This window comes from Rhipicephalus sanguineus, chromosome 8 (genome assembly GCF_013339695.2).
Source record: "Rhipicephalus sanguineus isolate Rsan-2018 chromosome 8, BIME_Rsan_1.4, whole genome shotgun sequence".
Taxonomy (NCBI): Eukaryota; Metazoa; Arthropoda; class Arachnida; order Ixodida; family Ixodidae; genus Rhipicephalus; species Rhipicephalus sanguineus.
Window position 1 is genome coordinate 3735159 of NC_051183.1, and position 16916 is coordinate 3752074.

At 43.6% G+C, this 16916-nt stretch overlaps 1 protein-coding gene across 1 annotated transcript; it reads right to left on the minus strand.

The window, feature by feature from the left end:
- Positions 1–7531: 7531 nt before the first annotated feature.
- LOC119401228 (uncharacterized) lies at positions 7532–15541 on the minus strand. The gene is made up of 6 exons (XM_037667913.2): positions 15497–15541; positions 13199–13307; positions 12186–12338; positions 11332–11482; positions 8542–8655; positions 7532–8057 (listed from the first exon to the last, which is right to left on the minus strand). Exons 2-6 carry the CDS (start codon positions 13207–13209, stop codon positions 7989–7991), a joined length of 498 nt encoding a protein of 165 aa, XP_037523841.1. The 5' UTR covers positions 13210–13307; positions 15497–15541; the 3' UTR covers positions 7532–7988.
- Positions 15542–16916: the final 1375 nt, after the last annotated feature.

A 16916-nucleotide genomic window follows, 5' to 3' on the forward strand; every position in this document is an offset into this window, starting at 1 on the left:
CATCTGACAACAATTCTATCTAATTTACATAAACTATACGCAGGCACACTGAATTTAATGAGGAACTATGTAGACGCCTAAAACACCGCAAGAAAAAAGAGGAAGCAGAGAGAAAGAGCGTCCTATGTCCACGCATTTCTAAACCACCGAGGGCCTCCACCAGTGAGAAGAAACACGCTTCGAAGTATGTGGATTGCTAGGTGGGCGTGGTGTATCGAATCTCACCTAGTTGTAGTCGGGTTTACATCCGCCAAACTGCTCGGTGTTTGAACGTCAGAGTTAGGGAACGTGAGCTGTCACTTCGAAATAATTCGGCAGCACATTTGCCTGCGCAATACCATTCCTCTTCTTGTGAGGCGAGGTTTTGAAGCGCTTCTGTTCTTGCCAAAAGCCCAGATGCTCTGAACAGGAATTAATGGAAGCTTATTGAATAAAGAAGGAAGACAACCTCTGTGTAAGTGACACATGAGTGGTTTTGCGCATGTCTGAGTTCCAGTTTTGCTCGTCGTTGGTTTACTAGATATATCTTTCTGTTGACATTGTGTTTTTACAGCGAAAGCTGATATGAGATCATTTCAGCGGCCGTTTTTGGCGCAGTAGTTGTCCGCCGCCGCCGCCAGTGTCCGTAACCACTATCGCTAAAAATAAGAAAAAATTCCAGGATGGAACGAGGTTCGAACCTGGGCCCTCTGCGTGGGAGCACGGTATTCAACCTCTGAGCCATGTCGGTGCTTGGCACTGCTTTTCAAAGAGATCCTATAAAGGCTTCATGTCGGGAACGAACCACACTAGCATGTGCAATGTAGCGTGGTAGAAGAGTAAAATAAGCAGAAAGCGTCGCGCAACCCGAATTCTGTAACCAGGCGTCACACAATGCGAATTGCGCAACGAGGGGTTTGTTGAATGCCTCCAACCCATTACAAAGGGCTCCGCCCTAAATCTTCATCGTCATCAGGCACAGCATCAACAAAGTGCGCATAATACCTTACATGCGTTTAGCAGGTACCACGGCTCTCCGGAGAATGACGAAAAATGGCATAGTGCCTGCTTCCCTACTTCTCAATAGTTACAATGATTTATAGCGTAGTGGGGTCCTCGTAAGTGCACTTGTATTGGTTGCCAAGGAAGCCCATAAGCGCATGATCCATTTCCTAGGGGTCTCAATAAAGTTCTCCGCCCCCCCCCCTTCTCTCTCCCACGTCAACGCATGTTTCACAGCCTGGCGGGAGAGGGAAGTAGCGACCGGGCGTCACCCAATGCAAATTACATAACTGGTGGGCCGTGTAAAGCTTCCAACCCATTACAAAGGGCTGAGCCATAATTCTTCATCGTCATCAATCGTCGCTTCAACAAAGTGCACATAATGCCTTACAGACGTCTAGCTGGTACCTCGCTTCTCCGGAGAATGACGAATAATGGCTTAGTAGGTGCTTGCCAACTTCACAAAAATAGTGATTTATGGCGTAGTGGGTACCTTGCACGTGTACTTGTATTCGCAGCCCCAAGGGAGCTTACAACGGGCTCTACAAACGCCGCTTTTCCAGCTTTCGCTGTGACTGTGCCGCGGTTTCAGCGCCGGCTTGGCGTTTTTTTTTTGTGTAGGGACTAGGTGATACATGGCGGTTTGGGCATGTGTGGTGGGGCATATATATTTTCTGCGCTTCTTCTGAGAATGAATCAGTTGCGAGTGACGCTCTTCCCCTGTACTTATTCTTTCTTCTTGCGGTGTTTTAGGCGTCTAGATTTTCCCTCATTACGATGAACCGGCCAGCCGAGCAGCAAGTGCTTGTAAGTTACACTGAATGTATTATAGTTCCTCCATGTTTTCGCTGCTTACCTCTCGGTTTTCTCTGTTCCAAAAAACACTACTCATAGTTCTGCTTTTGTTGTATTTGGCTACAAATACGGCGATGAATTGAAATCATGGCAACTTTGGCTATTTCCTAGTTACGTTCTGGCTCCTTTTTAAATTCAGCCGAAGGCAACTATAGCTGCAACTGTTTTGCCTAATAGTGTTATGAAGAACATACCCATGACAACAAGCCAATCCCTGTTATTCCTAGATGTGACCTGGCTACTGGCACTATTTGATACGAAATTGAGCAATGTTACACCAGATGATTAGCGAATAATAACATCCAAGAAGTATGTAGTGTTGAGCGCAGACATAGTTTATTGAAGAAACATTTCTCTGTTGGAACTTTTGTCATTTAGTGGCTTCGGTAATGTAGTGTATAACGCTGCACTGTCTCCATGCATAAGCTATCCTTATCGTAGTCGTAAGTAGGGTCCCACAATATATGGTATGGGTTAGTTAATATGGGGCTTCAGCAGCGCCAGTTGCCGTGAGGTAAGTACGGCAATAACATACCTTCACGTTTGGCATGCAGCGTTGTAGTCTGTGAGACCTCTATTACGATCAGCTCGCACGGCTAAAACATTGTAAATAACATGGCTGGTCCCTGCGTCATCGCATTCGGCTTAACGTGAAACTGAAACGTGTCTTCACAGAAGTGTAGTGATATATGAGAGCTTGCACACTTATTGTGTAGTGATATATGAGAGCTTGTACAATGTCTGTGGGTGTTTGGCAGCTATCCGCGTCATGCATCGGTGTGGTGGCGCCACCGCTCGGCCGGCCAGGCGGTTGCACCCTCTCCCAACCCCCCATAGGATCCCATGCATTCTGAATGAAGTTTGCGATTCCGTTGCGCAAAAACAAACTAGCGCCATCTCTCGACAATACGTCACACCGACGACGCAACACGTCCTCTTGCTTCCACCGATATGCCATGCTCCAAGGTGAGTGACCCCTCTATCCACTTTCTCTTATTTCTTTCGGTGGGCGTGAGAGCGCGCGGGGCGCGCTCTGCTCTGTGCAGTAGCGCACTCGACAAGACCGGCTGGGCTTGTAGCTTTCGTCGCGTCTTCCTTGAACGTTGCAACGTTAATATTGTGTTAAGGCGGTGGCCACACGTCGGACGATGAGCCCTAATTTCATTAAGCTGCCATCTCATCAACGGCAGTGTTTCAGACGCCTCAGTTGTGGACGTTTGTCTGTTGGTTGCTGGACAAGATGGCCTCCGGCAAGACCGCGTTTTTCCAAGTCAGCTGTGTGTGTAGTTCTCGGCGTCGTAGCAGTTTCATGACGCGAGGACGTCAACTGGTGCTACATCGTGGGAACCGCTGAAGTGCCTGCAAGCTTGACGACATTGTGCCAGAATATTCTAGCGTACTGTACGCGCACGATTGTGCTACACTTAAACTACCGCGCTTGGCCTCGCGCGTCAACCTGGTACGCCTGTGTGCAACAAGTGTGTTGTTATCGTTGTTGCGTCGGTTAATATTTAATTGCAATTGGAATACCGTTTTTGCAAAGGTAAGTGAAGCTGTAGGTAGTTGCCCTTCTATATGCTCGCTACTCCACGAACATTACTTCCAGAATCGCATTTTATGTTGAGCTGCACGTACCAAAGGAGAATCTAGCATACGAGATACATTACACGCGTGCGCATTTCCTATACAAGTCTGAGTAAAGCCATGCTCAATTTAAAGCACATGTGTTAGAGGATTGCGGCTTCAATGGTGAAAGTGATTAGATATTCCGAAATATGTGATTGCAATGCAGTTAGAACTTTCTCATATGTTAACACGGTCTGTGAACAAAAAAAACGCTGTGTGAATGTCTGTTGGTCATTTCGTAAAGTACTTTCACGCATTATTATGCAGTTGTGTGACGGCTGTTAAAACGCTCAGCAAGTTACATTTTGGTTTTCTTGGCCTAGTTGAGTGCTACGAGTGTTGGGCGAAGATAAAAACGCGTGTCTTTTGTGCGTTTCGTAGGCAGGCATACAGCCGTAATAGTCATTGTCGTTGTACTGTTTGGGCTGTTGAATAAAAATTGGGGGACGCTTAAGGCTCGGCTTTAAGAGTTGAGCGCGATAGCAATATCCTGCCCCTAGTGTGCACTTCGAAAACTACGCGCAATAACGTGTGTGCCTTATGTAATGGGTAGCATGCTTTAAACCAGGAGCAATTATGCGCGAGAACCTTTTCGAAGCTGCGATGCAACCACTACGGGGTCTTAAGGGAATACGCGCAGTAATGTGTGTGCCTTTTGTAATGGGTGGCTCTCTTTAAACCACCAACTCGTTATGATATTGACGTGGTGTGGCGCCCGATGACAATGTACGCTTGTACCACGCAATATTACTGTGATATTACATCTCCTCCTGTGACACCTGTATACAGGACGCGCATTTTTGGGAAGCATAAAAGTTACTTTCAGTGCAGCTCCAAGCAGAGGCGTGGCTGTGTGGTAGAACGCCTGCTTGCCACGCAGACGGCCTGAGTTCGATTCTCTCTCGGACCCAACCTTTTTATTATTTATTTTATTTGCAGCTTTTTCGATTTTTTGGTCACGGACAAGATGATTTTTTGGTCACAACCAGCGGTGCCAGCGCCGACGGCGGAATTTCTGCGATACGGGCTCTTAAACGCTATCGCGTTAAAACAAGAATGCTGTTTTGTACTGCAACAGCTTTTATTTCATCTATGGTAAGAGATCACGCAAACAGCTTGGACACATGCACGCAAGAAACGTACGCAGTGCATCGCGCGCACGCATAAAAAAACGGGCCTGCCATTTTAAAACAAATAATATAGAACAATCGACGTAACAAACGGCATGGTTGTGTAGTGGAGCAGCGTCGGCAGTACAAATATCAAACCGGAATGAAAAATGAATAGAAAAAAATCACAGCATATCCACGGAGTGAATGATGATGAGTGGGCGAAGCTGCGGAGGTTCATCGGTAAACCGTGAACCTTCCGTGAATTCTGCCCAGTACATCATCACCGACGTGAGATCGGGCGCGTTTATACTAAAGGTTCGATGAGTTATGACGACTTGCAGCTCACTTTAATTTTACATGTGCGCTGTGAATTTTCATTGTTTAGAAAACCATTGCTTTAGAAAACATCTGGCGTCTTTCGTTAAGCAGCTGGGGTCTTTTCGTTTTGCTTTAGAAACATCTGGCGTTCTATCGTTTTGCTTTTAGAAAACATCTGGCGTCTTTCGTTGGTTTATTTCATCAATCAACGGCGTTTTGAACAAAACTTTTATGGTTTAATCACGCACAGGAGAAATCTCACCAGGCACTACCTTGGAGGTAGTGCCTGGTGGCTGCTAATGGGAATGAGAGACAGAAGAAGTCGGCTTTTAGCTAACACTTACACTTCTACTTCTACTAACGTTTCCTACTGGAACATGCCAATGGCTGCTAATGGGGAATGAGAGACAGAAGAATTCGGCTTTTAGTTAACGCGCACGCTGCGAATTTTTTATTGTTCAACAACGCACAGGAAAAATCTCCCACCGGCACCACCTTGGAGGTCAAGATCTGGTACTAGCGTTACGACTGGCTACGCACTACGACTACGACAACTACGAGGGACGAACGGGTGCCGCTTTAAGGAGCTTCGCCCCTAAAACGGCGAGTAACGGGCGCTTTGCCCGCGGCTTCTATGAGCCGCGCGTATCCACCTTTCGCCACCATTAGCCGTTGGTGGCGCCACCAGTACAACTCAAAGCAGCAGCGCGCGAGGGGGATAGCATTATTCGACGTGGATGCACCCACGTTGAACGTCTAGTGGCACATCTCCGACTGCTACGCCCATTATCATGATTTGACCGCTGTGGTAGCTGAAGTTGGTAAATATACCTCGACACAGCCTATGGTGAATCCCGTGCAAAGATGACATGAACAAGCCCATAATAAACACTGGTACTCGATATGTTCTTCTTCGAAGCGTCGTGAATTGGGAAGAGAAACTGCACGATGTGCGCTCCCGAATAATAGGGTAGCTTACGCGTGTGCTCATGCATACACTACCACACTGCGTTTCAGCAACACGGGAGGCCGAGGTCCGTAGCTTAAGCCGCGAACGCACGCACGCGTTCCACGTCCCATTCGCCTCTGTCTCGCTCCACCAAGGCCCGACATTCGCGCGTCGACATCGTTGCCTTCCTGCGGTGCATAGTGCGGCAGTTTTATTAGTCGGTGCTATCGCACTCGAAGCAGTCGGTGGAGGAGAAACACCGTTGTTGTTTGTGGAAGCTGCACTACCCCGACAACGAGCCGTTACCCAATAACGTGAAGCGAAAGGCAAACACCGTGACTGCGTCTAGGGCGACTTGATGATTCCAGCGCGGCCAGTGTTCCTCGCTGGCATCGAGACACCTTAACCATGACCGAGATTGCGCGCAATCTTGGAAGCCATGCTTTAACTGCGTCGTCACCGAATTGTTCCCTCTCGCGCTAGTAAGTACCATGACGCACTATTTCACTCCACCAGCACCGCCTCGCCCCGCCTCGCCCTGCCTTTCCCGCCAACAGAGAGCACCGCGCGAGAGAGCATGTGTGAGAGATATGAGGCGCGTTTTTGGAGTGTAGGCAATGTGCCTCGGTAGCTTAGTCAGCAGCGCGCTTAGTGTCCCCGACCGAGAGGTCGCTGGTTCAGTTCCCGGCGGTGGAACATTTTTTTACAATTTTTTTTTTAATTCTCATCCGCTCGCGTCCATTTTACCAACGTCAATCCGTGACAGCATACGTCACTGGAGTCTTGGTGGACCACGGCATAAAACATTTTCAGTAAAAGCTACGTGCCGACCAACAGGTATGGTATTCCCGTATTTAGAGTATGGGGAACTGGCACTGCTAAAACACTCTAAAACTGCGACTTGGTATGTGTATGAACAGACTGCTTCATTATATCAATGTGCGAAGCAGTGAGTGCAGCACCAATAATAGCGATAGCATCGGCCAATTTCCCTGAATCCGTATATTCCATGGGCGGGTCTCTGAATATGCGAACAGCTTTAGTGAAGAAAACCAAACCTGAGTGCACATTCGGCAAAAATACATTAAAGAAATTTCCACTTTTTAAAATACCGCATTGCAATAGCCCATCCATATACTGCCGCGTGACTTTGGTCACACGACAGCCGCCAATGCCGATCTACCCGTTCAGGAACTCGAAATTTGGGTCCCGTCATTCAGTTAGATTTCTTGGCATCAAGATGAACAGCTCCTTTGAACGCACACTGTGACTGGAACTTGCCGCCAATTATTGCCACAAAGGAAAAGCCAGGCGTAGGTTTTGATATACTGGCTTTTTGGGCAGGGATTGAACACCCCACCCCAACACTACAATGCTGCTCAACACTGTCGACGCAGAAAGATAATTGAGGCGCTGACTTTGTGTCCCACATGCATTATTATCTTGATGAAGCTACAATGCCTTAACTGATGCTGAGCTAGAAAAGCTTCATTCAGCTTTATTTGATGGAAGTATGCTTGGAGGCTGAAAATGTTGAATAATTAAACTGGCACATGTACCCGGGGTCTCTCATTGTTGCCGCGTGATTTTGCTGATTCCTGTGCGGATTTACGGAACTTCAAATTTTCCATGGCGTAAGTTTGGAATATATATACAGTAGACAAAAATCTAATACGTGCCTTCAGATAAAGCAGAATTCACTTGTTCTCAACAGCGAATAATATCTTTATAACTCAGCACAGCTTTCTATACCATAGAAAGTACTCTTACAGGTGTCTCATCTCGTGCGCCGATATCCGAATGGATGAATGAATGTAGCCCCTGTATGTGTCGGCTTTGTTTTCGCTAAGCGCCACCTTTAGCAAAGTGCAGGCGCCTCCAACATAACCCAAACCTGTAAGGTTAGACGCTCGAGTTATATCTACGAAGATAGCTTCGCTGAAGTCCTACAATGTGCATGTCTCTTCGAAAAATGGTAAGAGAAGAATGTGCCTGTGATGTCATGGTTATAACATCATCGTACAAGCATCCTGGAGGCACCATGTTGAAATCCACCGACCGGACATTCTAGTTTCGGTGCGTACATTTAAATGGCATATATATTCCAGTTAGAAGCAGATGGACATTTTTGAGGATTGTAAGTTATATTATTTTGTTGGCTGATATTGCACATATTTAGGTTTTTCAAGAACACAGTCGCCGTTAATGCAAACACTCTGAAAGAGAAAGGAAAAATCATTCTCAGAGACACTATACGACAAGCCGCAATCGTTCACACGTTATGATCAGCTTACGGGAGAGGACATTTTGTTAATTGGGTTCACGAATTTCAAAGTACAGTTACAAGCAGATTCACGGTTATGACGTGAATTTTCAGTGCTGTAATGCGAATAGTTCCACTGAACAAAATTTGCTTGGTTTGTATAAAAGAGGATAACAATAGTCGAACGCCAATGTTTGTCAAAAAGAAAGGAAAATCTTGTTTTAAGCTAAATTTAGATGAAACTATACGGGAGAAAATTGATCAGTGTACTTTGAGATGAACTGTGCAAGCATCCTATTGTTTCTTCATTTGTTTCTTTATATGTGGCTGAAAGGCATTTATGAAAATCTATATGTACTGACAGTAGTTAATCATGACCTAATTCGTCTTGAAAAGGCCGCCCGTAACGGTATATGCACCAGTAAAAATAGACGTACACCATCACTTTCGTTGCAACGAGAGTTGTCTGGGAGGAAGACTTTCTTATAGCCAACGCTTGCAATATAATCAGGCATGTAGCAGCACACGTGACACCTTCCTACACCGTTATCCTGTGAAAAAGGGCAAATAAATGCATGTTAAAGCTTTTGCTCCATCACAAGGAAAATAACAGTTACTTCACATGATAAATTTAGATTTTAGTCGCATTTCAAAGGAGGCCAAATGCTAAAGGCCCGTGTACTAAGATTTAGGTCCAGGTTAGGTCCAGGTGTGGTCACGTGATCAAGCCCCTATGTATGCGCTTCTACGTCACTGCCCAACCTCGGTGCCCTGAAGCCGAAACCGAAAGTTGTCCACATCAAAAGGCGATATTAAATTATTTAGCGAGCATACATGAATCTTGGTTCGTGCATCATGCTTGCTGGAGCTATAGGAAACACTTACAGCAAAGAACGAGCAAGCCACAAATTTGGTGGCAACACCCCTTTAAGCACATAATAGGCCACACAATGACTTTATATCTTACAATTGATCACACTGAAGCCGTTCTTAGCTAAATTTCATATCACCAAATATCATGGTTTTTGATGGCTATAGCATGAAATATGCGTATATGTTGTCTTTATCAGCCACTCCAGGCATTTTATGGCATTAGCAGAAAAAAAAACATTTTACGGAGATATCCGACTGCACCTGTTTTCCGTTAGCTCACTGCAGGCTGCGCCTCCACTTTTCATTGCCTCATCATCGCGCGCACCGAAGGACTAAAATAAAGTTGTTCATCCATCCATCCATCCCACCACACGCCATCCTGCCCCTCTCCGTTGCGGCAAGGTTTTCTTATCGTAGGAGGTCGCGAGGTGATACAACTGTTCATATCCGGGGACGTTCACTCTTTTAACTACAGGTTTACAGAGTTGCCTATAATTACTTACAAACTGTGATAACATGCGATTTAGTCAAGCTTGTTTTTTTTGCCTCAGACATTTACGGCTTAATGACACGAACTTCCCAAACTATTTTTATGTGTGAAGCAACTATTTGTTCCACTAATCAATTGCTCGCCTCTATTGTCAACGGTTTTTATCCGATTTCTCATATTACAAAGGAACAGAGGATCGGCATGCAAAGACGGACACACGTAAGACAACGAGATAACGCAAGATCTGGCGTTTGCGTTTTCTGGAGCTCTTCTTGTGCATCCAATGTTCGCACATCAATCAACTTTCATGTAAAATCCTACCAACTAGCACAACTTTCTGTCGTTTTATGCATAATGTGGTAATTTTGAGAAAGAATTTCTTCTTGTCTCGTGCCAATTGGTCGGTTTGAAATAAGAACGATGAAACGTGGCTACAAAATTTTCGCCGAAATTAAGAAAAATTCTAACAAAACACAGTTTGTGTTGCTATAAATTTGCAAACCCATTCAACCCCAGTTGCTACCGCTTTTCCGCAGGATCCTGTCCGGATTTTAACTTTCAATTATTAAAACGATCCGAATAATGTACACGTGTCATCTGATATGCTCGATGTAAACGTATGCCTAATTATCATGGAAATATTCCGATACTTCTTTTACAGCACGTAATTATAAGCTTGACGGTCCAACTAACCTGGCGAAACTCATTGCAGAAGCACTTCAGCTTCAAAAGTGTTCCGTAGTCGCAATCTGCAAAAGGGTGCTAACTTGAAGCCCTTGTCTCCAAACATTGACGACTTCCGACTAGATAAAGTAACTTCATATACCTAGGTTTTCATATAACTGTTAATATTTCTTCTCAATTTTAGACCACGTTAATGACGTGGTTATTAATACTGATCGCACAAGAGGTTAATTGCGTTCCAAAGTTTTAAAGGTTATCATCGTCTCTCCAATTACCAATACGTGGGCAACTGTACTGTCTAAAATTTAATTCGCGTATGATTTGTCAGATTTCCCTTTGGTCTTTTTCAATAAAGTTCCTTGCTCGCTCGCTCTAAGTAAGGAACTCCTCAGCAAGACAGAACAGCAAGAAACTCCCAATGTCAATCTCAATATGCACTATTCTTTCTTTATTTGCACACTTATTACTGAAAACACTCGCTTGGCAACTCCTCATCCCTGTCTTCGCAAAAATAAATAGTTCGTGTATTGTGTATTCTTATGTCACAACTTTTTTGGTAAATTATAGATTAAAAATGCACAACTCAGTGAGCCGTATAACTAGCAACATCGTGATAATTGCAGCTGTAAAGCTAAAGCCCATATTTGTCGCAATTATTTTTTAAGAATTTAGCTGGAAAATACCGAAGAACAAAACCACAGGCTCAACTCAGCTGTCACCTTTGCCAACGCGTCCGCATTTAAATCTGCCGTCGACGAATTTTAATATATTTACAAGCTGCCACTGGCATGTACTTTCTTGTTTTCACTGGCCATTCCCTACTGTTTCGCTTTCGGACACCGAGAGCAGCGACGAACGAATAAACATGTAAAATTATTTAGAAAGTCCGCGAGAAGCCAGAATTGAATAAATTTACTTGCAAAGCCCTAATGATATGCCACTTCAAGCACGTGTATCATAGCTTTCCGGTAAATTATTCATGAATATTAGTGGTCATTATATAACTTCATTTATTTAAAAAGTGTTCTCTTCTGTTAATGAAAATAGGTTGCAGAAATGACGACTCTTACAGAATGTCCCAAAATTATTCAACGAGCTTCACGAAATGTCAGCATGACCTTTGATTTTAGAATAATAAATGAACACACGCATGAATATTTCACAGAATGTGTGCACTCACCGGCAGGACATATGTACCTGGAAATTCAGGATAAGTAAGCTTGCAGAACTGGTCTCTGCCTAAGTGGTCTCCAGCAAGGTCTCTAGTGAAGTTCGTCTTCTTTATTTTTCTCTTTGCATTTTTTGTTCGCAAGCAAATCCCCTCTTGAGAACTAAACAAAGGCACCAATGTTAATATTACTGGACAATGCAACACCATCACACCATTTGATGTATGCCGGCCAATATTGGCGAATAGGCGTGAAATGTGGTTATATAAAATGCAATGTTTCATCGCGTGAAGTGAGTGCATTGAAGAGAAATGTATTAGTTGAAGTAGGATCCGCAGGATAATCGCCGTTTTGACACAGATTAAACCCGAAGGGAGGTAAAACATACCAGGATACTCATACAAGGTGGTGACAGGAGCTGCCACTGCAACGTTAATAGCACTCGCCAAACTTATTTGCCACATCCAATTGCGGAACTACGGTGCGATTATTAGCCGCACATTATACTTCGATGAATATTGACATTGTCGAGAATACTGCATTGGTAGCTTTGCGGCTACGACGTGACCCTACTAGGCTCGAAACATAGAATTCATTATCGGCTAAAATGACCACATTTAGAAGGAGGTGAAACGCAAGAAAAAATTCATGAGCACAGACATGGTTGCCCGTTTATGAACCCAAAGTGGTAAATATTATTTCGTAGACCCCGATTACAGCATTCATCATCATTATAACGCAGTTTTGGAATGTAAGGCCTAAAAAGCGTTTAAATGAGGTTGGCGAGAACCAGTTGACGTTTTGTACCATGGCAACTCAAAATATTGAACACAGCTTAGAGTGCGTCTAGAGATTCACCACTTACTTTACGTGTTGGCGTATCATGTCATTGCAGCAGGTCGAAAACTTCATGCTTCTGCTGTTGTGATCAACGTATGACATGATGAAACCAGTATTCCAGGGGCAACCCTCTGAGGTGAACGTCTTGTGCCTCTCGCCATCGTGTGGACAACCTAGCCTGTTGCGTGCAGATAACATTTATTCTCCTACAAATTTCATCTGGATTACAACGTTGACAGCTTGTTTTCCTGCAGTGTCTCTTACTTAGCGGACAATGTTCTCATTTCAAGGCTGATTAAGATCAGTAACTAGAAGTTATAGATGATTGGTTGTATGAATTTATGGAAATCAACTTTTGTATCGAGGGCCCACACGCCCGCCTCCTCCGTAGTAGAAATAGTGTTCATACACATCAATAATATCCACGTTCATAGTTGTTTGCTCGAGAATGAGTTCAGTTTTCAGCTTATATTTTGCAACATCAGAATACAATGTGGGGAGTGGACAAAATGCCTCTAAATCGGGCTTTTTGGTCAACTATCCATGACACTTGAGAGATGTCAGTACAATGCAAAATAATTCATAAAATTACTACTATACTGTACAATGGTACAGTGCAAAGCCAGCAATAATAATGTTATTGTACTCCTGCTTTCATAAGATCAAATTCGTGCTGGAGTCAGTGAGGCGATTGTTTTTCTCTTGCAACATATAGGTTTATGAACAGAGATGTATAGAGGTAGGGTATCTCTAAAGACTGAATTCTAATGATTCGGGTTCCAGTCTTAATTCCTTCCTAAGCCATCGTCCTGTTGAGAACTATAACACCTTCAATTGGGCGATAACTATTGCTTGCATGTAAATTTGCTAAACCGTATACTACTGTCCCAATTTAGATAATATTTAGTTTGGAATATATAAACACTGGACAAAAATCCAATACCTGCCTTCAGATAAAGCAGAATTCATTTGTTCTCAATTGCGATTAATATCATTATAACGCACCACAGTTTTCTATACCATAGAAAGTACTCTTACAGGTGTCCCATCTCATGCGCCGATATCCGAACGCCTTTGTATGTGTCGGCTTTGTCTTCCCCAAGAGCCACCTTAAGCGAAGTACAAGCGCCTCCAACATAAGCCAAACCTGTTGAAGATTAAAATAATATTATTTATCGTTCAAATCATTTTGCATAGTTCTCGATTGCACCCAGTTGAAAAATAAAACAAAAGACGACGAAAGAAACTTCCTCATATTTAGAGACATGGCAGGCTGCTACCCTATTGTCTGTCGCGAGGCTGTGTTAGGTGTATGTTGTGTCAACAGGTTTCTGTACTGATACATCAGTGCAGAAACGGGCTGAAGGCCTTGGTCATTTAGAAAAATACCTATTTTAATAATTTATTTTAGGTAGAACACCCACCTTCATCTAAATTTAGGGGGTTCCCATGGGCACCCCCTGGCTACGCGCCAGGTGTGAGTGAATAATTTCGTGTAAAAGCATAGTTACTGCATGGTACAGAAGCATCGCAAATATATCTCCAAATGAATTCAATGAGCTTTGTCAATTGCCCTTGCGGATTGAAATGTGAAATATTGTAGAAGACATAATGGTACACTGACCAACAAGTGTATGCAAAAAGATTGTTGCATAGAGAGATAGCTTTTTTTGTCTCTGAAAGACGATGGGCTCAAAAAGAAGGCCACGCCCATAAAGGTTTAGAGTGAGCACAGAAGGGCTTCTAGCCGGTAGCCCTAGCTTACATATTACGCGCACTGAGTGCTACATAGTTCTATATTCGAATAATAATAATATCTGGGGTTTAACGTCCCAAAACCACAATATGATTATGAGAGACGCCGTAGTGGAGGGCTACGGAAATGAGAGACGCCGTAGTGGAGGGCTCCGGAAATTTCGACAACCTGGGGTTCTTTAACGTGCACCTAAATCTAAGTACACGGGCCTCAAACATTTTCGCCTCCATCGAAAATGCAGCAGCCGCGGCCGGGATTCGATCCCGCGACCTTCGGGTCAGCAGTCGAGCGCTATAACCACTAGACCACCGTGGCGGGGCAGTTCTATCTTCGAAAGTGCTGTTGGTAACGACGTGCAAGGTCAGCAATGCAGGCACACACGCTATTTAACTTTATTTCCGCGAATATTATTGACGGTAATTCTCAATTACAGTGCCCTTAGTTTGTGTTCAAATATATTGGAAAATTTGCGTGATATTTAAAGCGACTTCCGAAAAGACATTTCAAAATTGACATTGCAGTGAATCCTTCCTTACATTACGCGGCATAAAATGCTGAATGCACTAATTACATATCGGCCTTTATGTGAATTGTGTCTTCTGATATTTTGTTAAAACCTTGAACAGAAATTTTCCGAAATGCAATTGCCTCCGTAAGTATGTGCCTCAGTTTGACTAGTTGACTTGAGGTGCCAGGTACTGATTTGATATACCGTTGATGTCTCACTCAGTGGTCGGCATATAAATGCCACTTCTTTTGTAAAGAGTTCGTGCGTGGGCCCCACGGACCGCCAGCTCGGTTCCAAAAGTTCAATTAGCTCTTCTCAGTTACCTGAAGCGGGCAATGGAGCCAGTAAAGCCGTGCACTTCGGGCCCTACCCAAAAACCTCCTAACTACCGATGTTTTACCCCTTTCGTTGAAATAAAGCATTCTTGTTTTTTTGTTCTTCTTCTACTTTGTTCGAATAAATCACATAAGTAAATTATAAATGCCGACAATTGATGTATGAATGAAAGAAGGAAATTTTTGAGGGATCGCCTCTTTCTTTGACACAACCTTATTGAAAACTAGCAAATAATTAAGTCATGGAAAGTATAGGGGACGTTAATGTACTGTTTTATGGCCATTTTAATAATTGTGATATAGATGTGAAGGAGGTAAAGTGGACGAAAAGGCAACTTGCCGATGGAATGGACCGAACCTCCGCCCTTTGCAGGTACTTACCGATCGACGTAACCCCAACCACCCTCATGCCCCTTCTCCCGATGGAAGGCGGGTGGCGCGTTGTTTCCTCCCCGCTTGAGGGGTCATCTACGGCAGCCCTACCATGCGCTCTTAGTGCGACGGAGATGGCCGGCTCCTTTTGTCTGTACTTCAGCCGCGTTCGTAGGCAGCGCTCGAGTGCCGACGATTGAACGTAGAATATTCGAAGCGCGGGGTGAGGTTATTGAGTTGGACTTTATACGCAGCATGAGGGCGACGGCAAACACCAACCAAGAGTGTCCACATAATTTGTTTCACAATAAAAGTCACATTACGGCTCATCTTAAGGATAAAACAACATAATCATGACCTCTTACCCAGCTGAGTCGCATCCCAACCGTTTCCCTTGAAGCGTGCGATATCAAGGCTGCAAAAAAAAAGAGTATACGTTAAGGTGGTAGTTTTACTAATGTTGCTTCTCAGCCAGATTTTATTTAATGATTATGTTTGATCTGCCCTTTTATAGCAGCTTAAGTCCCGCTACTACCTATATTACATACTGTCATCTGCGAAGTTAGGCACTGAATCTCTTCTATCTTTTTCTAGCTTGAGGACGTCAAGGCTTATAGACTGAGCATATCGTATTAGAACAAAATGACTTAATTGCATATTGGAAAGAAACTGCATCATTTCGGCATTTATAATATTTTTTGAAAGGCATATAGCAGAAGAGGTCACAAGCCGCTGTTTAGTAAACCATACTATTACGGCTGCCATGGTTTAACCCTAACTAACGCAAAATTTTACCTTGAGAACAGAGGTAAGTTTGTTGACATGAACTAAAAAAAGTTTATTTTCATTATTATTGATAAAAGAGGTGTTATTTACAATTCATACAAAAGGCGCAGCATGTATTAGTGAGAGCGCTCAATCATTAGTTTACGCTTGCGATATACCAAATCTGAGCTAGCCTCCTGACGAGCTAAAAAAGTGATTAGGGCAAACAATCGTTGGCAACGCTGCAAGACCATATGGTGCTTTGTTCGAGCTTATGAAGACTGATCGCTGCTAAAACAGCACCTTGGAGATAACAAACTTTAGTTACTAAATGAAGTGTAAAATTATGTTTTTAGCGAAAATCGAAACTTAGGTTTTGGTGTTCGCTAACTTGCCAAAAATGCTGCGAAGGGACGTCTTGTAAACAGCATTACTAATCTCCCTCACAGTGTTTGCATTCACGCATCGTTAAATGTAGCCTTCATTGGGATACACACCGCAAGCAAGGAAAGTCCCAAGTTTTCTTACTCCACAAAAAGGAAACTGTACAAATTGCGCGAGTCTCACATGATGTTCATACATATATCTTATCGATATTGTTTCTCACAGAGACCAGTCGTATGATATCAACCTTTGCTCTAGGGAGAAAAAATTAAGACAGCTTCGCAATAGGGGAGCTGAGCAGCCTTCTTTGCTTCTCTTCGGCTTTCTCTTTCTTTCCTCCTCTCTTTCTTTTGTTTTTTGACTTTATATTTTTTCTTTCTTTTTTTCTCCCTTTATTGCTCGTTATTTCTTCCTCTCTTTTTATTATTTCTTTCACTTTCTGGCTCTTTCTGTTTTTCTGCCTATCTTTTCCCTTTCTTTGTCTCTTTTTATTTCTCGCTTGCTTCCTTTTTTCTGTTTTTATACGTGATCGTGCCTCAGTTACGCGAAGCGAAGGCAGCATACTACATCATACGAAAGCCCAAACCCCTAAAGTGCTCGGCGCTATCACCAAGGCCCTCAAAGAAACAAGAGGAA